At 40.0% G+C, this 24,532-nt stretch overlaps 1 protein-coding gene across 23 annotated transcripts in view; it reads left to right on the top strand.

Moving 5' to 3' along the window:
* Positions 1–24,532, top strand: part of PTK2 (protein tyrosine kinase 2) — a 1,447,287-nt gene that overhangs the window by 794,366 nt on the left and 628,389 nt on the right. For all 23 annotated transcript variants that reach the window (XM_029592091.1, XM_029592099.1, XM_029592089.1 and 20 more), the window contains one exon: positions 9,424–9,480. In XM_029592091.1, coding sequence (XP_029447951.1) covers positions 9,424–9,480 — 57 coding nt within the window. The remainder of the gene's footprint in view (positions 1–9,423; positions 9,481–24,532) is intronic.

Here is a 24,532-nt window from a genome sequence, read left to right as displayed (position 1 = left end):
TTTACCTTTTTCCACTGGGAAAAATTACCATCCCAGTCCTACTTTTTGTTTCCTATCTTTTAACCAGTTAACAATCTACAGTAAGACAATGTCTCCTATCTGTGGCATTTTAGTTTCCTAAGGAGTCTTTCATTGGAGACTTTATCAAATGCTTTCTGAAATTCTAAATACTGGGGTAGATTTTTAAAAAATACGCGTTCGCGTACTTTTGTTGGCGCACGAGCCGCGCAGCCTGCCTCCGTTCCCTCTGAGGCCGCTCCGAAATCGGAGCGGCCTCGGAGGGAACTCTCTTTCGCCCTCCCCTCACCTTCCCCTCCCTTTCTCTACCTAACCCACCCCCCCCGGCCCTATCTAAAACCCCCCTACCTTTGTCCACGGATTTATGCCTCCTGGAGGGAGAAGTAAATCCACGCGCGCCAGCGGGCCGCTGGCGCGCCGAGACGCAACCCGGGGGTGGTTCCGGAGGGCGCGGCCACGCCCCCGGGCCCGCCCCCGAAACGCCGCGTCCCGCCCCCAAAACGCCGCGTCGATCGGCCCCGCCCCCGACACGCCCCCAACAAAAACCCCGGGACTTACGCGAGTCCCGGGGCTCTGCGCGCGCCGGCAGGCCTATGGAAAATAGGCGCGCCGGCGCGCAAGGCCCTGCTTGCGTAAATCCGGGCGGATTTACGCGAGCAGGGCTTTTAAAATCTGCCCGACTGTGTTGATTGGCTCACTTTTATCCACTTGCTTATTAATGCCTTCAAAGAATTCTAATAGATTAGTAAGGTACGACTTCCGTTTGCTAAATCCATGCTGGGGTCTCCCCATTAAGCCACATTTATCCATATGACCATTAATTTTGTTTTTAATGATAGCTTCCAACAATTTACTAGGCACAGTTGTCAGGTATAGAGACAGATTGAATTATAGGTCAGAGATTATCATTAGTAAGTCTGCAAATTTATGTTTGCGTTCCTATTCGAACTCTGGAATGAGGTTGGCTCGGGGGCAAGATGGCGGCATGAGTTGGTTGCTGAAACGCTGTGCTGATATCGACTAAGAATTTCGGAGGAGATGCCTACTAAAACAAAAGGAAAACTGAGTTTTCCCCTCAGACCCGGAACTTCCAACAACACAGCGACTCATAACATCTTTTGTACCTATGAAGGCAACAGAGTTGGGGGGAGAAGCCCCCGCTGCGTGTACCGGCGAGGGAGCGTCTGTCTTGCTGGAGGAGATTACTCTTAGCCCCCCCCCCCCCCCCCCCCCCCCCCCGGATCCTCATTTGCCTCTGGCTGCAGTTTCTCCTGACTTCCTGCTGACTGTCGAGTCGCGGAGCTATGACATGGCTCCAGAGACGGGAGGGAGTCAGAGAGGAGGTGAAGCCGTGGCCCTGGCACAGCCCATTGGAATCGTGGAGACTTCGGGAGCTGAAGGGTTAACCTCAGCTCCTCCCATGTCGACACTGACGGGGGAAAGGGAGTTGGAGGCTTTGGATATTGCAACGGCTGGAGTGAGGAAAGAAATGCTGACTGGACTTTCACCGGTGGGGAAAACGGGTGAGTTATTCCAGCGTCCCCATTTTCAAATGCCCCCAAAGCCAGCCACAGTCACACTGGAGGCAATTTGGGACCTAGTAGCGGCATTAGGGAACTCAGTGGGGGAATATAACAAAAAATGGAATCCCATGAGGCTCAGTTAAGAGAGATGAAACCATGTTTTGAGACCATTGAAACAGATTTACAGAGGTCCCAGGACTGTAATCTAAAACTGATAAAAGACCTTAATATTGTTTCACATAGGTTGGAACATTTGGTCACCTATGATTAAGTCAGCTACATTGAATAGTCTAAAATGGGAACAGACTATATTCCCACCATTATTTCACTCCACAGAACTTAGTCAAATCCACGTAAGTTCCCTTTTTCATCTAAATCAAGGAACTTGATTACAGTGCCTCTAATTATAAATTCTTTAATATTTGGACTCTCTTTTTTATCTCTCATGCTGGTTAATGCCCAATCACTGGTCAAGAAAACTCTTGTACTATCGGATTTACTATTAGAAAAAAAACCTAATATATGCGGGGTTACTGAAACCTGGTTTAAATCCTCAGACTCTGTTCTTGTAAACCAACTGCCATAACAGCTTTATGATTGCCATACTGTATCTAGATCCAAAAAAGGAGGTGGAAGTTTAATGATTCTGTCCAAAAAGGAATTACAATTGAGATATGAAGAAATTACTGCCCCAAAGCACTTTGAACTTCTGCTACTCAAAGCGCCACAATTTCAAATTTGTCTAACTTACGCCCCACCTGGACTATTAGAGTCTGTCTCCCCTCTAATTGAATTTCTTGTTCAAAAATTAGAACCCAACTTGCCTTCTATTATCTTTGGCGATTTTAATATACATGTTGATGCAAATCCTTTAACACTTAATTCTGAAACTTTCCTTAATGCCATGTCTGCCTTAAGATTTCAGCAATTAGTCGATTGTCCAACACATCGGGCTGGGCATACACTGGATCTTATATTTTACAACTCATATATAGATCATATTTCAGCACCAGTAATCCCAACCCTTCCTTGGTCTGACCATCAACTAATTTCAACCAATTTTAAAATTAAACTAAATAGTAAAACATCTACACATAAAAAAAACCCGATAGAATATAGAAAACCATGTAAACTAGACTCAACTGAGCATTTTCTAAAGGCATTAGAAAATTAAATTTAGAAAACACTGAATCGGCCATCCATACATGGTTTACCCTAAATAACGAAGCAGCCCTTATTTGTTGCCCCACCATTAAGAAAGAGATTGTAATTAATAATAAACAAAAATCACCCATGGTACATCCCAGAATTAAATCAGATGAAACGTTCGCTGAGAAAAGCAGAAAAGAAATGGAGAAGGAATCCTTCCATCTCCTTACTGACTAAATATAGAATTATATTGCATAAATATACTCTCTGACAAAGAAAACAAAAAAAGACTTTTTCGCCACAAAAATACATAATTATCAATATAATGCCAGAGCACTGTTTTCTTATGTAGCCGATCTGACAAGGTCCGTCGGTGATCTTATGTTTCAAGATTTGAATACCGAAAAGTGCAATGATATGGCCATCTTCTTCAAGGAGAAAACTCTCAAATTAGTTAATAACCTTGCTGTAAACAGACCTAGTCAAATAGTATTGCCCTCTAATTCTGAAACTGAATGGAAAATCTTCGAAACAGTATCTTCAACTGAAATTGAAAAAATCCTTAAAACACTAAATCCTGCATGCATCCCATTGATACAGTTCCTACTAAATTATTAAAAACAATTCCTAGATTTCAAAACCCATTGATAATATTGTTAACTTTTCTTTAACGGAAGGCTTAGTCCCAAACCAACTTAAGTGTGCAATAGTGAAACCAATGTTAAAGAAACCTAATTTGGATCTTATTGATTTTTCTAACCTCAGGCCTATATCTAATTTACCATGTTTAGCTAAAATTCTTGAAAAAGTGGTGAATAATCAACTCTCAGAACATCTAGAAATGAATAACCTGCTTTTCCATTGCAACACAGCTTCAGAAGATTTTATAGTACTGAAACCTTACTAGGGGCATTACATGATACCATTTTAAGAGGAACAGACAATGGCCAGACTTATTTTTTGATGATGCTGGACATTTCTTCAGCATACGATGCAGTAAACCATTCTACCCTGCTAGATAGACTGAATGAAATTGGATTACAATAAATTACATTAGCCTGGTTTAAATCCTATTTGGAAAATAGAGCATTTAAAGATTAACACCGAATCTGATAGTTTTAATCTTCCACATGGTGTCCCCCAAGGATCTTCACTTTCTGCTACGCTTTTTAATATTTATATGTTCCCTCTCTGTAAACTTTTATCTGGTCTTAATATCACTTATTTTATTTATACTGATGATGTGCAGATTTTAATCCTCATTGAAAATTCTACTAGTTCTACTTTAAAAATATGGGATATTTATTTAGCCGCTATTAAAAAAAAGTTTTATCTGAAATGAATTTAGCTCTGAATGACAAAAAAACAGAAATTTTGTACATCTGCCCAAAATTAAGCCCTTTGAAGGAACTTGAAATACTGGAAGCTGCAAAAAGTTATCCTATTACGCTGGATGTTTGAGATCTGGGAATAATATTAGATTGTGAAATTAGCCTGAAGAAATGGATAAGTAAAACAGTTAAAGATGTTTTTTTTAAGTTGAATATTTTAAAGAGAGTAAAACACCTTTTAAATCCCAATGATTTTAGGACAATCTTACAAGCATGATTTTTACTAAATTAGACTATTGCAACACCCTCTTACTGGGCCTTCCTACTAGTACTATGCAACTGCTGCAGCTCTTGCAGAATTCTGCCACAAGGGTATTGACGAAATTTGAGCATTTCACCCTTGTTCTGAAAGAACTTCACTGGCTCCCTATGGGATACAGGTCACAATACAAAACACTTACATTAATACACAAATCACTGTATAACGAGAAGGTCGTCTGGTTAAATGCAGCGCTACATTTCCATGTACCAGCACGAATAACCAGATCTGCGAACACTGGGTTATTACCAATTCTGACAAAATCTGCTCATATGAACCCTGTATGAGAAAGAGCTTTATCTATTGCCAGGCCCAACATTTGGAACTCTTTACCACCACAGCTGAGGATGGAAACAAATATCAGACTTTTTAAAAAAGGAGTCAAAACCTGGCTTTTTAACCAAGCCTTTAACAACAAGGATTGATTTCTTTTATTGATAATTTTTAGTGATATACTTTTAATGTTACATTTTGCATTTTAAGATGTGTTTTGATCTATAGTTTTATTTGTATTTTAAGATTTTTATTTATTTTATTTATTTAAAGTCTCTTTTATACCGATAGCCGTTCGCACATCGTATCGGTTCACAAAAAACAGGAACTATTGGTCAGAGCCCTTACATATAACAGAGCATTATAAGGCAACCTCGGCTGCCCAACATAACAGAGTAAATACACATTAACAGATCCATTAACAATTAACAGAAAGAAATACAATTCGCAAGGAGGGTGGAAAAAGCTGGAAGGCAGCGTAAAATCAGTGAAACAATAAATAGATACAGGAAACTATAAACATAAAGTACAAGAATCAGCAGTCGTAAAGCAATTTTTAGTCATTCTTTGTACATTCTTTGTACTTGGATCCATTGTTATTGTATTTTAGCTTATGTTGAGACAGATTTTATATTTTAGATGAACCGTTTTAAGCTACCCTTCTTTTATACGCAAATGTAGTAACCAACATTTGATTTATGCTGTAAACCGATGTGATATGTATCAACATGAATGCCGGTATACAAAAATCACTAAATAATAAATAAATGTATGCTTATTACATTTCCCAAAGATTGTGGGAGAATCTCCAAATGTTACACTGAAAAAGTACTTTCTGGAGATTTTGAAATTTGAGGGGGGAGAAACTCCTTGTGTAAACAAGCTTTTTTTCCTACCTATTTCAGCTAAGTATAGAGTTTCCTTGCAAAATCGAACTGAAGTTATGGGGAATTTGACTCAATTTCTTGAGGACTCTACATCTGAGTTCTATGAATGTGCAACACTAATGGTTTCGTTTATAACAGAAAGAGATGTGAGCGAAGTCATGAAAAGATATTTTAGGAATATAGAAGTTTCTTTTTGTGGTTTACAGATTCGTATATATCCTGACTTCGCCCGTGTTACACAGGATAGGAGGAGAGAATTCCTAGCTTTGAGAGCTCAGTTAGTATCTATGGGCTTTTCATTTGTTTTGAGATATCCTTGTAAGTGTGTCGTTAAGTCCACAACAGAATGTTTTGAATTTTCCTTTCCTGAGCAGTTAAAATCGTTTATTAATGCTAGGAGGGTTTTCATCACCTCTATTGATAATGTTAGGTCAGAGGATCCTTAATTGTCTATGATAGCCTTCTCTTAGACACGTTAATGCCTATTACATGCAATGTTTTTTCTTGCAATATCTCTCCTTGTTTACACCCCCTGATCCTTTGTTACTTCAAACGAAAATGCATGGTTTTTGGTAATTAGTTTGTATTTATTTTGTTCCACTTGTATTATTGCATTTTTGTTTTCAAAAAGTGAGAATTATCTTGCTGTCTATTGTTAAAATGATAAAAATAAAATTAAAATTAAAAGAACTCCGAAATGAATGTCATCAGGTCCTGGTGATTTGCTGCTGTTTAGTTTGCCAGTTTGCTTTAGCACTTCTTCCAGATTCACATTGATTTGATTCAGTTCCTCCAAGTTATCATCTAGAAAAAATAGTTCAGTGTGGGTATCTTTTCATCATCCTCCTGTAAAGATTGAAGCAGTAAATTAATTTAGTTTATCTGCTATATCCTTATTCTCCCTGAGCACCCCTTTTTTCCTTTGGTCATCTAGTAGTCCAGCTGACTCCTTGCAGGTTTTTTGTTTCTAATGTACTTAAAATGTTTTTATTATTAGCTTTCGCCTGTTTTGCAAGTCTATCCTCAAATTCTCTCTTGGCCTTCTTTATTACTTTTTATATAAAATTAGACAGTACTTATGAGCCTTCCTATTATCATTAGGCCCTGCTTTCCATTTTATAAAATTGTATAAAAGATGCTTTTTTTTTATAGCTGATTTCACAGCATCATTTAGCCATGTTGGCAAATGCATGCTCTTCTCTTGACCTTTCTTAATTTGTGGAATACATTTTATCTGGGCTTCCAAAATAGTATTTTTAAACAGTCTCCATATCTCAGATATGGAGACTGCTTTTAATTTTCTTCTGACTATATTCCTCTTCTTATCCTAGTCTCCTCTTCTGAATTATATGTTGTAATTTTATATATTTTCCTTCCATTGACTATATAAAAAAAGATTTCATTATGGCTACTGTTGTCAAGCAGGTCCACTACTTTTACCTCTTGCACCAGGTCCTACATTCTAAATCTGAAGTAGCTGCCCTCTCATAGGTTCTAGAGCTAGCTGCTCTTTGAAGCAGTCTTTTATGATGTTGAGAAACTTTACCTCTTTGAAATGCTCAAATGAGGCATTCGCCCAAGCAATATCAGGAAAATTGAAATCTCCCATTTTTATTGAATATCCATGCTTAATTGACTGACTGATCTTTTAGCATTTCATGATCTGTTTCACCATCCTCTTTTCTCTCTATACATTGTTCCTTGTCTCCTTTTAGTCTTATAATTCCACCCCTGGACATCTTTTCAATGACATACCTGAAAATAATCACTTTGTTTAACTTCAACTTTTCTCTTTGTGTATCCTCTTGAGGCCTCCATATTTTGTTAGCATGATATTCATGATGTAAAAGGCAGAAAATTGAGGTCAACTTGTTGATTCTGATTTTAAGGTGGAATTTGCCTTTTAAGAATTTTCCCTTTGTGGTGTCCTAAATGTAGCCTTCCTTTGACCTATCAATACAACTTTTAAAGTAAATTTATTTCTGTGTTTTGTTTGAGGGCAGTAATCATTTCTGCTTATTAGATATCCAGTTACCTGATAATCATATCATGTATTGAGAAGAATTTTCAGGATGCTATTCTCTTGCAAGTTACTTTTCTTGTTGTGAAAGTAAATATTTACTGCCCTTTATTTATATTTTACCATTTCCATGAATGGGTTTTCAATATTTCTATTTCTTAGAGCCATGAATGACTAATTCATGTGGTATTAAATAATAATTTATAATATAAACTTATAAGAAGAGTGATAGTTATAAGTCATACAAATGTATACATAGACAAAAATATAGAATGAAAAAATAATGGACAATAAACTATAGTTTCAATATTACAAAAAATAATGTGCTAATGTTTAAAAATAAAATCAGCAACTCTAATATTCTACTGTAGGGCTTAACATAGTGTGATTAAAACACTAATTCAACTGCTGCCTAATTTTTTACATTAGGGGGCACGAATAAGAAAGGTTTGCCATTTCTGTAGAATCAATGTTTATATCAGGTTCTAGGCCTGCTGTTCAGAGTGAATAGACCCCAATTTCCTTTTCCCCTACTTATACAGATTTTCATGCAGTTGATTATTGCATCATTTCTTGATGCTTCTCTACAGTGATGCATTTTTATTATTTTCCATTAGAATAGTTTGCTATCCCAAATAATTTTAAAACCACTAAAGGGAGAGACTGTTAAGCAACTTAGGTTCTGGGAAATTTAAGCTCCCAAGCAAATAGAACTCATGCCCCTTACTAAATCATTTTAACTCAGGTTCACACTTGTTTATGTTGTCCTCAAGCAGAGTGTCAATATCTTGAAATTAATTTGCTAGATTATCTTGTTTAGATATGATATACCATGAAACGGCATTCTTGCTATGAGTACACTACCTGAGCCAACCTTTAACATCCAAAATTGTAGCACAGTGCATGTTCTTGTTGACTTACTAGGTTTCTATGTGTAACTTACGTGAAGAAAGGAATGTTGCACGGTTTGATTATTTTAGCTAATTTGAAGAGTGTCAGAGGATATTAATTGGGCATTATTTGAAATAAACTTTAATAACGACTACAAAATAATGAATAACAGTTTTAATATTTGTGGTGAGACTTGTTTTTGTGGTTGTCTCTCCAGTTGAGTTTTTCTGTTGAAACCTGAAAATAGTCACAGTTTGCAGACATATCTTACATGTGGTTATTAAGACTGTTTAGTCCTTTTGTAACTAACTGGTAAGCGTAGAAGCATTTTCCAGTATTTCCTAAGATCAGTGTAGTTTTCTGAAGGCTGCCAATTTTGAGTGAGGGATACTGGCAGCAAATGTATTTCAGAGGTGGTAATAAGATTCCAACTAGCTAAGTCCTTTGAGTAGAAACTTAAGACACAAATAGGTCAATATTAGTTGTGCCCCTTTTTGAGAGGAAAGGGCATGAATTTTAATTTTTGGTATAGTCAGCTACTCTCCCACTTTATTCCTGAAGGAGTAGAGTTTGTGTTTCACTGTCTGAAATCTATTTCATTAGTTTTCTGAGGGGAAATAGTTGAAATACGAGTTTCTTTTTTTTTCCCTCACATAAACCATAAAAACGGGAAATTTCCCAACAAATATATGCCTCAGCATTCATTGCAGGCTTTTAATCCAGCTTTGGAACATTAATAAACAGAAAAGGCTAGAAACAGAAGTCATGTTTCTATGTATAAATGTAAGTGGATTTTTGTAGTAAATAAAAGAACCTTTATTTTATTCTCTGAATCCCCAAAGTTTTCTCTGAGCACTGGTGTGAAAATCAAGTTTCCAGAGCAAAATGTCATTGCAGTTAAGTGAGACAGTTAACAGTCAAAATGCCAAATTCATGTCTAGTGTTCTGTACAAATTTCTAATAAAGCTTGTTTAGATGTCTTTTTTTATATATACCTTTTTTTTCTTTATAGAAACGGATGACTATGCAGAAATCATAGATGAGGAAGATACTTACACCATGCCATCTAGTAAGTAGACTATATTTAGATCTAAGAATCATAAAGAATCATGTTTTTATGTTTTCTGGCATTTATCCTCATATTAAACATAGAGACATGGAAATGACAGTAGAAAAGGACCAAATGGTCCATCTAGTCCACCCAGCAAGCCCATGGCAATTTGTGCTGTACCATGTAGGTTACACCATGCTTATCTGTTTCCCAGACCATAAAAGTCAGGGCGCTCATTGATTGCTGTTGAATCCAATTCCATGTTATCGCTTGCTGTTGAAGCAGAGAATAATGTTTGAGTTGCATCAAAGTATCAGTCATATTGGTTAAGTGTAGTAACCGCCTACATCAGCAAGTTACCCCCATACTTGCTTACCCAGACCGTAAAAGACTGTGTTGAAGACTGTCTTGGAAGCTTTCTGTTATCTCTCATGGCCTCTTGCTTCTTGTGTTGCCTTTAAAGTTTAAATGACTTTTTCACAATTTTGGAATCAATGAAATTTAGCATTTGCAAAACTTAACTTTCATGGCACATTTACATATACAGTAGAGGTAATTGTAACTGCATGTCATGTTAAAAAACATTAGCAGGAATACTAATGTAACAGCCATTTGTGACTCTGTAGACTGCACCCACATGAAGCCAGCTGTATTTCCTTTTAAGGTCCTTAGTTTAACATATATCTGTCTGTCTTACTAACAAAGCACTATTATAAAGTAGAATTTCAGCTATTTTAGTCTTCATCATCCAAATTGGAAAGAAACAGGAAATGAAGAGAATGTGGTGAGAATATTTATTTAGATTTTTATATTCCACTTTTTAACCCTTCAAAGTATACATCAAAGTGGATTATATTCAGGTACTATAGGTATTTCCCTATCCCCACAGGGATTACAATCTAATTTTGTATCTGAGGCAGTGGGAAGGTATTCAAATTTTGTACCTGAGGCAACAGAGGGTAAATAGAGAATAGAGCGAAAGAATGCTGTTGAACCCCTTAACTCGAGTGTTGGATTTTTCTAATACATACATTCTTGGATGAGAACATTGAATGACAAATTTCAATAGGTTTAGGTCCTACAAGCATGGGAAAGCTCTCTCTTCCCCTCCCCCCCCCCCCCCCCCCCCCCCATTGTGGCACTGGTTTATGACTCTATCTCATGTCAGGGGTCAAGCATGGCACAGAAAACTGTGATGCCAGGTGAAGCTGTGAGAAGAGCACCTAAACAATGTGGACGACACACTTCTTCGGAGCCATCTCCCTTGAGGCCGAAAAAGACTAGCACTATTGTTGGCACAGGGCTCTACCAGAACAAGCCCCTCCTCATCACCAAGACAGATCATAGCCTCTTTGGTGCATATTCTGCCATTCTTCATAGCACAGAAGATCTTCATGGCACTGAGCCATTTATTTACCTGAACACAAGGCTGACCAGGAAGTCGTCATTAGTGTCAGAGCTGAGAGCCTCTGTTTATAAGCCATGGACCAAGGTGTCATTCAGTGGGGCTGCTTGATGCATCCAGCGCAGGGTATCTCACAGCTCTCCACTGCTACAGCAGATGCAGCTGCTACAGCAGATGCAACTTTCATGGTGCAGAGTTCCTCCTTGGCTTTACTGACAGCCATCAATGAGGATGAGCTATTAGGTCTCTGAAGAGGATGTCTGTCTTCCGGCTTCAGTGCAGAAAGTCACTCAATTAGTGGGAGCTCAAATATCAGAGCTAAAGAATTTCTTTGCCGCCTCAAGTTCTGAAGCCTAGAGAGAGAGATTAGAATGTCTCCTGTTCAAGATGAAGGAAATGTTTTCACATAGTGGTTGCCCACCAAAGTCCTGCACTTCTGCCTTTGCATGAGACTTTTCAAGAGCTTCCAGTATTAGTAGTAAATCCTTACTATAAGGTTTCTTCTCCTACTCTAGAAGGCTCACCTCATGACTTGGAAGTGGAAGAAGTGGAATAAATTCATTCTGAATTCCTACTGGATGTTTCCTCCTCAATTGCCCTCATCATTGATGGGGTCATGGCCTAATGTTTCTCTGCAGTTGGGAGGAAGAAAATTCCATGAGGACCCCCTCAGATCCCCTGCCAAATTTGACACAACATACCTGTTCTCCGGAGGATCTCTACTACTCCAAATTCTTGAATCAGCTGGCAAAGACGCTGTCCATAAGCAGTAGAAAGGAAGAGGACTCGGTCTTGGGGCATTTTCATTTACTTCATCCTCCAGAATTCAGAAAGTCCTCAAGGATGTGGCAGACATCAACATCTTGCCTTCTGGAGGACCAGAAGCTGGATTTAAACTATAGATTCCAGGCTTTCCCTGGCCTTCGAGTGGTGGAATGAGTATTGAAATGTGCTGAGCTCACACATAATCATTACAACATGCCTTTTGGGAAAACTCCAAAAGCATTGAATGTGTTTGGGGAAAAAGGCCTTTCAGAGATCCATACTAAGTACCTGGATTGCAGCTCGTCCAACTCTACATGATGTAGTATTTGCACATATGCAGACAAAAGCTGAAGCCTTTGATGGAATTGTCAAACCCAGAGCAGATGGACTTGCATTGAGCAGTGGAGGAATGCGAGAAATACCTTATCCATTCTATATATGAAGCTTTTGTCGCTATAGCCAGTATTTTGTCCATATGTTTTGTTATATGTAAACCGACGTGATGGCATTGCTGAATATTGGTATATAAAAGCAAATAAAATAAATAAATAAAATAAATGTCCATTGGAGCTCAAAGGGTTCTGAGAGGACATGTTTTTTTGTTGCTTTTTTTTAATGTTTTATTTATGCAGTTTTACATTCCAAAAAAAACAAGAATCCTCTTGTTATGAAAACCAGAAAATAATGATAAGTAAAAGGAAAATAAATCACACAATAAATGAGCAATGTCAAAATCAATCCAAGTCCACCATAGGAGGATCTTTACACAATTCAAGGAAAAATATCAAGAATACATATCATCTTCAGGAGCAAATAATATAAGAGACTCAGCTCTGCCAATATAATAGCATTAGATGGTTACAAAATGGGAAGAAACTTCTTCTAGCGGCACTTTATCAGACAGAAACAAAGATAATTGTACAGGTTGGAAGAAAAATTAGGAAGCACCTTTATATTTAATACATTGCAGGGAAATTTCAAAAAGAATAGTGCTCCCAATTGTAAGACTCTTAGGTATCATTACCAACCATTGCTGCCTCTTTCTTTACACCTATTTGGACACATTTGGGAAGATTCTAACCTTAAAACTAAGAAAAGACTCGGAACGATACCTAAAGAATTAGCATAAAATCCTGTCTTTGTTTCTAATATAAAGGAGACAAGGGTACAGGAGCAATCCCCTCATTATCAGACATTTCGAACATGGCAGACAGATTTGCAATGCCTACTGGTGGAGTAGTTGGTTCTTAAGCAATGTTACCAGATTCCCTTTTAAATGGAGATAAATAATACATTTTGGGGCAGATTTTAAAACCTGCACGTGGCTGTAGATTTGTTCGCATAACCCGGTGCGAACAAATCTAGCCCGATTTTATAACATGTGCGCGTAGCTGTGCACATGTCATAAAATCCAGGGTCTGCGCGCGCAAGGGGGTACACAATTGTGCAACTTGCGCGCGCCGAGCCGCATAGCCTGCCTCCATTCCCTCCATTCCCTCCGCCCCCCCCCCCCCCCCCCGCACCTTCCCCTCCCTTCCCCTACCTAACCCGCCCCCCCCCCGCACCTTCCCCTCCCTTCCCCTACCTAACCCGCCCCCCAGCCCTATCTAGAACCCCCCTTACCTTTGTTGAAGAAGTTATGCCTGCCGGCCCGAGATCCCGGGCACAGCAGCATCTCAAAAAAGATATAGTTGTGATGGAGAAGGTACAGAGAAGGGCAACCAAAATGATAAATGGGATGGAACAGCTTCCCTATGAGGAAAGGCTGAAGAGGTTAGGGCTGTTCAGCTTGGAGAAGAGACGGCTGAGGGGGGATATGATAGAGGGCTTTAAGATCATGAGAGGTCTTGAACGAGTAGATGTGACTCGGTTATTTTCACTTTCGAATAATAGAAGGACTAGGGGGCATTCCATGAAGTTAGCAAGTAGCACATTTAAGACCAATCGGAGAAAATTCTTTTTCACTCAACGCACAATTAAGCTCTGGAATTTGTTGCCAGAGGATGTGGTTAGTGCAGTTAGTGTAGCTGGGTTCAAAACAGGTTTGGATAAGTTCTTGGAGGAGAAGTCCATTAATGGCTATTTATCAATTATACTTAGGGTATGGCCACTGCTATTAATTGCATCAGTAGCATGGGATCTTCTTAGTGTTTGGGTAATTGCCAGGTTCTTGTGGCCTGGTTTTGGCCTCTGTTGGAAACAGGATGCTGGGCTTGATGGACCCTTGGTCTGACCCAGCATGGCAATTTCTTATGTTCTTATGTTCTTATGACTGCTGTACCTGGAGGCTCAGGCCCCGCCCCGGACTGCCCTGCCCATTTTTGCAAGCCCCGGGACATACGCGCGTCCCGGGGCTTGCGCGCGCCGCCAAGCCTATGCAAGGTAGGCTCGGCGCGCGAAGGGGGAGGTAGGGGTAGGTTTTCCCTTTGAAAATCTACCCCTTTATCAATAGAAGGGAAAGCTTGTTCTGGGATTTTTTTAATTTCCAGAAAATATTTTTTCACCATATACTTAAGAGGAGTCACACGACCTTTCAGTAAGTTTATAAATCTCAAACTTTCCCTCATAACTTACAAGTTGGAAAACCTTGAAATTAACACTTGATTATCCTTAATGATAGATTGTTGCAAATATTTTATATACTCAACTTCCTGGTTGGTAACTTCTGAGTATCAAAGTTAGCTTTAGAAGATTCCAAAGGTAAGACTCGAGTCTCCATATCTGTACATTTAGTGAACAGAGGATTAAGATGGACAGTTATTGATAAGCCCAAACTTTCAATGGCCCCAAATAGCTCCAATGTAAACTGAGTAGGTCTTACCAGGGAGAACCTCGATGAAGAAATTGGAACATAAGAACATGCCATACTGGGTCAGACCAAGGGTCCATCAAGCCCAGCATCCTGTTTCCAACAGTGGCCAATCCAGGCCATAAGAACCTAGCAAGAACCCAAAAACTAAGTATATTCCATGTTACTGTTGCTTGTAATAGCAGTGGCTATTTTCTAAGTCAACTTAATTAATAGCAGGTAATGGACTTCTCCTCCAAGGACTTATCCAATCCTTTTTTAAACACAGCTATACTAACTGCACTAACCACATCCTCTGGCAACAAATTCCAGAGTTTAATTGTGCGTTGAGTGAAAAAGAACTTTCTCTGATTAGTTTTAAATGTGCCACATGCTAACTTCATGGCGTGCCCCCTAGTCTTTCTGTTATCTGAGAGTAAATAACCGATTCACATCTACCCGTTCTAGACCTCTTATGATATTAAACACCTCTATCATATCCCCCTCAGCTGCCTCTTCTCCAAGCTGAAAAGTCCTAACCTCTTTAGTCTTTCCTCATAGGGGAGCTGTTCCATTCCCCTTATCATTTTGGTAGCCCTTCTCTGTACCTTCTCCATCGCAACTATATCTTTTTGAAATGCGAAGACCAGAATTATACACCGTATTTAAGGTGCGGTCTCACCATGGAGTGAAACAGAGGCATTATGACATTTTCCATTTTATTCACCATTCCCTTTCTAATAATTCCCAACATGCTGTTTGCTTTTTTGACTGCCACAGCACACTGAACCGATGATTTCAATGTGTTATCCACTATGACACCCAGATCTCTTTCTTGGGTGGTAGCACCTAATATGGAATCTAACATTCTGTAACTATAGCATGGGTTATTTTTCCCTTTTTGCATCACCTTGCACTTATCCACATTAAATTTCATTTGCCATTTCAATGCCCAATTTTCCAGTCTCAGAAGGTCTTCCTGCAATTTATCACAATCTGCTTGTGATTTAACTACTCTAAACAATTTTGTATCATCTGCAAATTTGATTACCTCACTCGTCGTATTTTTTTCCAGATCATTTATAAATATATTGAAAAGTAAGGGTCCCAGTACAGATCCCTGAGGCACTCCACTCCCTTCCACTGAGAAAATTGTCCATTTAATCCTACTCTCTTCCTGTATTTTAGCCAGTTTGTAATCCACGAAAGGACATCGCCACCTATCCTATGACTTTTTACTTTTCCTAGAAGCCTCTCATGAGGAACTTTGTCAAATGCCTTCTGAAAATCCAAGTACACTACATCTACCGGTTCACCTTTATCCACATGTTTATTAACTCCTTCAAAAATGTGAAGCAGATTTGTGAGGCAAAACTTGCCCTGGGTAAAACCATGCTGACTTTGTTCCATTAAACCATGTCTTTCTGAGTGTTCTGTAATTTTGATATTTAGAACACTTTCCACTATTTTTCCTGGCGCTGAAGTCAGGCTAACCGATCTGTAGTTTCCCCTATTGCCCGTGGAGCCCTTCTTAAATATTGGGGTTACATTAGCTATTCTCCAGTCTTCAGGTACAATGGATGATTTTAATGATAGTTTACAATTTTTACTAATAGGTCTGAAATTTCATTTTTTAGTTCCTTCAGAACCCTGGGGTGTAGACCATCCGGTCCAGGTGATTTACTACTCTTCAGTTTGTCAGTCAGGCCTACCACATCTTCTAGGTTCACCGTGATTTGGGTCAGTCCATCTGAATCATTACCCATGAAAACCTTCTCTGATATAGATATCTCCCCAACATCCTCTTCAGTAAACACTGAAGCAAAGAAATCATTTAATCTTTCCGCGATGGCCTTATCTTCTCTAAGTGCCCCTTTAACCCCTCGATCATCTAACGTCCAACTGACTCCCTCACAGGCTTTCTGCTACAGAAATATTTTTAAAAGTTTTTACTGTGATTTTTTGCCTCTACAGCCAACTTTTTTTCAAATTCTCTCTTAGCCTGTCTTATCAATGTCTTTCATTTAACTTGCCAACGCTTATGCATTATCCTATTTTCTTCTGTTGGATCCTTCTTCCAATTTTTGAATAAAGATCGTTTGGCTAAAATAGCTTCTTTCACCTCCCCTTTTAACCATGCCGGTAATCGTTTTGCCTTCTTTCCACCTTTTTTAATGTGTGGAATACATCCGGACTGTGCTTGTAGAATGGTATTTTTTAACAATGACCATGCCTCTTGCACACTTTTTACCTTTGTAGCTGCTCCTTTTAGTTTTTTTCTAACAATTTTTCTCATTTTATCAGTTTCCCTTTTGAAAGCTTAGCACGAGAGCCGTGGATTTGCTTACTGTCCCCCTTCCAGTCATTAATTCAAATTTGATGATGATATGATCACTATTGCTACCACCATTAACACTCTCACCAAATCCTGTGCTCCACTGATAATTAGATCTAAAATTGCTCCCTCTCTTGTCGGTTCCTGAACCAATTTCTCCAATTGCTCCCTATCTTGTCGGTTCCTGAACCAATTGCTGAACCTCTGTATATTACCCTCTCCTTTGTTATTGTTTGCTCATTCCCCCCTCCCATTTATTGTTTTACACCCAGTTGAACTGCTCATCTAAATTAGCTATTTTAATTCGTTACTGTGTTTAACTGTTCCGTGTTCATTGTAAAGGCAATGCTTATTCCCTGGTTCCAAGTTACTTGTAAACCGACACGATGTGCAAACGGTTGTCGGTATATAAAACTGTTTAAATAAATAAATAAAATAAAAATAAAGCATTCATTTATTCCATCCAGGAACTTATCTCTCTAGCATGTCCCGATGATATATTTACCCAGTCAATATTGGGGTAATTGAAATCTCCCATTATTACCGCACTACCAATTTGGTTAGCTTCCCTAATTTCTCTTAGCATTTCACTGTCAGTCTCACCATCTTGACCAGGTGGACGGTGGTATACTCCTATCACTAGAGTCTTCCCTGACACACAAAGGATTTTTACCCATAAAGATTCAATTGTGCATTTAGTCTCATGCAAAATGTTTATCCTATTGGATTCTATGCCATCCCGGACATAGAGCGCTACACCGCCTCCTGGATGCTCCTCTCTGTCATTGCGATATAATTTGTACCCTGGTATAGCACTGTCCCATTGGTTGTCCTCCTTCCACCATGTCTCTGAGATGCCAATTAAGTCTGTCATCATTCACTGCTATACATTCTAATTCTCCCATCTTACTTCTTAGACTTCTGGCATTAGCATACAAACATTTCAAAGTTTGTTTTTTGTTTGTATTTTCATTCTGCTTTTTAATTGATAGGGATAAGTTAGAATCTTTTTAGCTCAAGTGAGTTTTTAGTTAGAGGCACTTTCATTTTCTTATTATTGGATCCTCACTATCAGGATGCCCTAATTCTAATGCATCATTAGTATCCTTTGAAGATACCTCTCTCCGAACGATGCGCTGCTGAGCGACTATCAGCTTTCCCCTTTGTTCTACTTTAAAAGCTGCTCTATCTCCTTTTTAAAGGTTAGCGCCAGCAGTCCAGTTCCACCCTGGCTAAATTGGAGCCCATCCCTTCAGAAGAGACTCCCCTTTCCCCAAAAGGTTCCCCAGTTCCTAACAAAACTGAATCCCTCTTCCTTGCATCATCATCTCATCCACGCATTGAGAACTCATCCACATGAAAACTGCTTGTGCACAGCCCAGGAGAGGAGCCAACTGTTTCTAGTACAGATAAGCCGCAAAGTGTTATTAATTTATGATATTGTAGAAGATTCTGTGTATAAATACTGGTCTGTGTTTTCATTATCTCTGTGCTCTCTGTGTATAAATACTGCTCTGTGCTTTCATTATCCCTTTCTCTACTAGTTCTAGTTATTGTATATTACTTTGTTTGGTTTCTGCTATTGGTTTGCTTTAAGTGGAGCCTTTATTCTTAGGGAAAGCATATGGAAACTTAGAGCTTGCCCCATTTCTGCAGAACTCTCCTCCTTGAAAAAAGAGCTGGCTGAAGTTAAAGCTGAATTAGCTTCAATAAAGAGAATTTCACCCACATTACATTACTCAGGAATTAATTCCCCATTACCACAGAAAAACCAGCAGTCAAGAAAAAAGAGAGATACAGTGGACTCAGGTAGGATAAGACATGTGACCCACAGACACCCGTTCTTGACAGCTGGGCAGCCCCCCCCCCCCCCCCCCCCCACACACACACACTCACACGGGACATTAAGGAACTCAATAAAAACCAGGATTACAGTGGGCTTCTGGTGAATTAGACCTGTGATGCGGAGACACACTGTATCAAGTGCAACAAGTACAAAAAGCCTTCTCTATATTAAACACTGAAAAAGTTCTTGAGAAAAAGATTGAAGTGTTACCTGAAAAGAGAGAAAAAACCCAATGCATGCAGAAATTCCAGATCAGTAACCAAAGAAAAAGCTCATTGTGATTGATAACTCTGTCATCAATGGCACAACTGCAAAGGGAAAGAGTGAAATGAATAATAAAACTCAACTAAAGTCTCAAAAGGAGTCCAGGAAAAACAGTAATCTTAAAGAGAAAAGCTGGAAAGCTATGCTCATAGTTTGGCCAATAAAATCCCAGATCTGCAAGCCCTAATGATGGAGGCAGACTTTGACGTTGTTGCTATCACAGAGACATGGTTCACAGAATCTCATGATTGGGATACAGTAATACCAGGCTATAACTTATTAAGGAAGGACAGAGTGGATAGGAAAGGGGGAGGTGTGGCTCTTTATGTCAGAAACAATATCCAAGCATCTGAGCTGCAAGGAAGATGGGGCAACGAAGAAGCACTATGGGCCAACCTAAAAAAAATGGGGCATCCATTTATATTGGAGTGGTTTACAGGCCTCCAAACCAAAAGGAAGAGCTGGATAGAGATCTGGTTGAAGACATCCAAAAGATAGGAAAGAAGGGAGAAGTGGTGATCGTTGGAGACTTTAATCTGCCAGATGTAGACTGGAGAATCCCATCTGCAGAATCTAATAATAGAGAAATAGTGGATGCCCTGCAAGTTGCTTTGTTCAAACAAATGGTAATGGAACCCACAAGAGAAAGAGCTATACTCGACTTAGTGCTAACTAATGGAGTTAACATCTCTGTCCAGGTGGGTGCCCACCTCAGCACCAGTGATCATCAAACAGTATGGTTTAATATCACAAAAAGGATACGGAAAAGAAGCACAAAGACCCAAGTTTTGCAGTTCAAAAACATGGACTTTGATGAAATGGGGAAGTACCTGGAGGAAGAAATAAAAGGCTGGGAGAATGAGAGTGTTGTGGATCAACAGTGGACCAATCTAAAAGGAGCAATTACCAAGGCAACTAATCTATATGTTAGAAAAGTTAAGAAAAGCAAAAGAAAAGTGAAACCTATCTGGTTCTCAAAGGAGGTGGCTGACAAAATAAAGGCTAAAAGAGCAGCATTCAAGAAATATAAAAGATCCCAAACGGAGGAGCACAAAGAAGAATATCTGGTACAACTGAAGGAGACGAAGAAAATAATCAAGATGGCAAAAAGTCAAGCAGAAGAGAGGATTGCCAAGGAGATAGAGAGGTGACAAAACATTTTTCAGATACATCAGTGAAAAGAGAAAAGTTCAAAGTGGTATAGTGAAATTGAAAGGTGGAAAGGATCAATGTGTGGAGAGAGACAAAGAAATGGCAGAAATATTAAACGAATACATCAGTTCTGTGTTCACTAAAGAGGACCCTGGTGAAGGACCATCACTACTTAACAAAAAACTGGAGGGGAGTGGAGTAGATGTAACTCCATTTACAGTTGAAAATGTATGGGAAGAGCTGAAGAAACTGAAAGTGGACAAAGCCATAGAGCCTGATGAGGTTCATCCCAGGATACTGAGGGAGCTCAGAGATGAGCTGGCGGGTCGCCATGTGACCTGTTCAGTAGATCCCTAGAAACAGGAGTGGTGCCGACCGATTGGAGAAGAGTGGGGATGGTCCCACTTCACAAGAGTGGGAACAGAGAAGAGGCTAGTAACTACAGACCAGTTAGCCTCACTTTGGTGGTGGGAAAAGTAATGGAGTCGCTGTTGAAAGAGAGAATAGTGAAATATCTACAGTCGGAAGAATTGCTGGACCACAGGCAGCATGGATTCACCAGGGCAAGGTCCTGTCAGGCAAATCTGATTGACTTTTTTGACTGGGTAACCAAGGAATTGGATCAAGGAAGAGCACTCGATGTCACCTACTTGGATTTCAGCAAAGCTTTTGATACAGTCCCGCACAGGAGACTGGTGAATAAAATGAGAGGCTTAGGAGTGAATACCGAGGTGGTGGCCTGGATTGCAAACTGGTTGACGGACAGAAGACAATGTGTGATGGTAAATGGAACTCTCTCTGAAGAGAGAGTGTTTTTAAGCGGTGTACCGCAAGGACCGGTGTTGGGACCGGTCCTGTTCAATATATTTGTGAGCAACATTGCAATCGGTATAGAAGGTAAGATTTGTCTTTTTGCGGACGACACTAAGATCTGCAACAGAGTGGACACGCCGGAAGGAGTGGAGAGAATGAGATGGGATTTAAGGAAGCTGGAAGAGTGGTCGAAGATATGGCAGCTGAGATTCAATGCCAAGAATTGCAGAGCCATGCAGATGGGAAGTGGAAATCCGAATGAACTGTATTCGATGGGGGGGGGGGGGGGGGGGGGGAAGGCTGATGTGCACGGAACAGGAGAAAGACCTTGGGGTAATAGTATCTAATGATCTGAAGTCGGCAAAACAATGCGACACGGCGATAGCTAAAGCCAGAAGAATGCTGGGCTGCATAGAGAGAGGAATATCCAGTAAGAAAAGGGAAGTGATTATCCCCTTGTACAGGTCCTTGGTGAGGCCTCACCTGGAGTACTGTGTTCAGTTCTGAAGACCGTATCTCCAAAAAGACAGAGACAAGATGGAGGCGGTCCAGAGAAGGGCGACCAGAAAGGTGGATGGTGTTGATCAAATGACTTATGAGGAGAGATTGAAGAATGTAAATATGTACACCCTGGAGGAAAGGAGGAGCAGAGGTGATATGATACAGACTTTCAGATACTTGAAAGGTTTTAATGATCCAAAGACAACGACAAACCTTTTCCATCCGAAAAAAATCAGCAGAAACCAGGGGTCACGATTTGAAACTCCAGGGAGGAAGACTCAGAACCAATGTCAGGAAGTATTTCTTCACGGAGAGGGTGGTAGATGCCTGGAACGCCCTTCCGGAGGAGCTGGTGAAGACCAGAACTGTGAAGGACTTCAAAGGGGCGTGGGATAAACACTGTGGATCCATAAAGTCTAGAGGACGTGAATGAAGAGTGGGTGGCTTGCAGGAATGACAGCTACTGCCTGGAGATAATACCCTTATTCAATAAACATACACACGGTTAATGCAACATTGCTCTAAGCTTCAACGGCAAGAGGAAATGTGGAAAAAAGGATTTGCATTCACAAAAAAGCAGGGAGTAGCTTGCTTGTTACAGCGGTTACTACCCCAAACCAAATAAGCCTGATACTTCACTTTCAATGCATATCAGTATAGCTATCTGCTTCAATGGCAGGGGAGAAAGTCTGATACTTCACTTTCAGTGCATATCCAGCACAACTCTCTGCTTCAATGGCAGGGGGAAAGAAGAAAAGCGGATCTATATACAGACAACAACCAACAAGGACTGAATTACATAGTCTGGGTAAACAAATAAGCATGGGTGTAGCTTATTGCGGCGGTTACACCCCCTAACTAATTAAGCTATATATTCACTTAGATGCAGTTCCAACACTGCTCTCTACATTAATGGTGGGGGTGGAAGGGAAATAGAACCAAAAGGTTACTAAGAGCCAAGACTAACAGAAGTATGAGGAAAACAAAAAGTGCAAAGCTTACTGGGCAGACTGGATGGGTCGTTTGGTCTTCTTCTGCCGTCATTTCTATGTTTCTAGACTCCGGAGCTCTGCCTGCCTCTGGGGTCCTGCACGTGGAACAGGGAGCATTTCAGAGAATGCTACCCTGGAGGTTCTGGATTTAAGCTTTCTACCTACGAGCCTAAATTTGGCTTCCAGAGCCTCCCTCCCCCATTTTCCTATGTCGTTGGTGCCCACATGTACCACGACAGCCAGCTCCTCCCTAGCACTGTCTAAAATTCTATCTAGGTGACGCGTGAGGTCCGCCACCTTTGGAAGGTCCAAAGAAGGTTGGGAGGTAGAAAGAATGTCTTTCTGATCCATCTGAGAACTGCTTGTGGCAGAAAGGCGCCCTTCGCCTTCGGAGATTACCAATCCAGGAGCTGCAGCAACTGCGAACAGACCTCTGCTGTCTGCTAAGGAAGAAGTCTCATTGGCATCATCTGCATCGATGTTTGATCATCTCACAGATGTCCCTTGCACAGAGGACAATTTATTCAGCAACAGGTGGTGGCTCTGATTAAGGAGCATCATTCAGCCCTACAGTCGTCAGAGTTGTGGGGGACTAGCTGGCTCCTGCTCATTTGTCCTTGGAAGAATGGATGCTTGTATTTTTCCCACTCTGCTCTTTTCAGTGTCATTGAGCACCTCCCACTCTTCAGCAGCAGCTGCCTGCTAGAGTTCAACAGAGAGAAATGTTTTCCTAGAGGTTCAACAGCAGATGCAGCCTAAGCCAGGGATCAGCTTTAATGACTTTGATTCCCACTTCTTCTGGTGGGATGAAGGGTTCAATCCTTTTTTCTGAAGTGGTGATGTATCACCAGGGACTGGTGGATCCTAAAACTTGTGGCATATGGCTTCAGTTTTCCCTTCTCTTGCCCCCCTCTGACCCAGCAAATTTCAGTCTTCAACTCAGATCCTTCTCATTTTCCCCAACTATAGTAGGAGGTGGAGTCGCTCCTTTAACAAAGGTAATTGAACATATCCTTTCTCAGGAGTTAGGCCAGGGTTTTTATTCCTGGTATTTCAAATCCCTAAGAAGAAGGATTCAGGCCTATTGTAGACTTGTGGAGATTGAACAAGTTGGTTTAGAAGAGGTTCAATATGAACTCTATTCAGACATTTCTTCTTTCGATTTAGTTGAAGGATTGGGGATGTATTCTGGATTTGAAGAACACATATGCACATATCCCCATTCAATCATTTTTTTTTTCCTGCCTAAGTTCAATCTTGCTACTCTGTGTAATTTTAGTTTTTATAGTTTAACATTGTTACCTTGTTTTATTGTTTTTATTTTTCTTAATGTTTCTTCAGTTTTGGTGTCCATTTCTGCTGTTTAATATCCTTCTGTTAATTGTATTATTAGCCAGTAATTCTTTAGTAATTCCACTCCAGGCTAGTTGGGGAAATTGAAGTTTTGAGCTGAAGACTGAAATTCACTGGGTCAGAGGAGGGGAGAGCAAGAGAAGCATTGGTGTTAAACTGGAGCATTTGGCTACTCTATGCATATCCTGTGGTTCCTTTAATCAGAAACCTCCAGAAGGTCCTTCTGAAGAAGCCAAGAATAAACCTTGTAGCACCAGCTTGTCTGCAGCAAGTATTTATTTTTTATTTATTTTATTTATTTAAATTTCTATAATGCCCAATACCAGTGGCCCAAGGTTGGGAAAAAAACCCATTCATAATCACAGTAAAATACATAACTAATGTTAAATTCCATGATCAAAGGGAAACGGCCTCATAGAATAAATAGGATTTTAATAGCCCTTTAAAAGTTTTGGAACAGTCTTCTATCCACAACTCAAATGGCAGAGAATACCAGATTTCCAAGGCTGCCACTGAGAGAGTCTGAACCTGCATCTCCACTAATCTGGCGTGTTTCATTCTGCGGACTTCTAATATACCCATTTCAGAGGATTAGGGCACATGTGTTGGACTCTAGATTCACAGGAGTACATTTACCCATGGGCAGGAGTTAAGTGCTAACATCTTGTGGACTAAGGAAGCAATCTTATATGTGACTGTTGATTGAACTGGCAGCCAGTGTAGCTCTTGAGGAACTGGAGGGATATGGTCCCTCATTGATTTACCCGAAATCAGCCTTGCATTCTGTAAAAGCTGCTTTGAGGTAGTGTTGAAGCAGAGGGATTACCAACATACAGAGAGTTACAATAATCCAGAA

This window comes from Rhinatrema bivittatum, chromosome 2 (assembly GCF_901001135.1).
Source record: "Rhinatrema bivittatum chromosome 2, aRhiBiv1.1, whole genome shotgun sequence".
Taxonomy (NCBI): Eukaryota; Metazoa; Chordata; class Amphibia; order Gymnophiona; family Rhinatrematidae; genus Rhinatrema; species Rhinatrema bivittatum.
The sequence above is the reverse complement of the archived record's forward strand: the minus strand, read 5'-3'. Positions and strand labels throughout refer to the sequence as shown.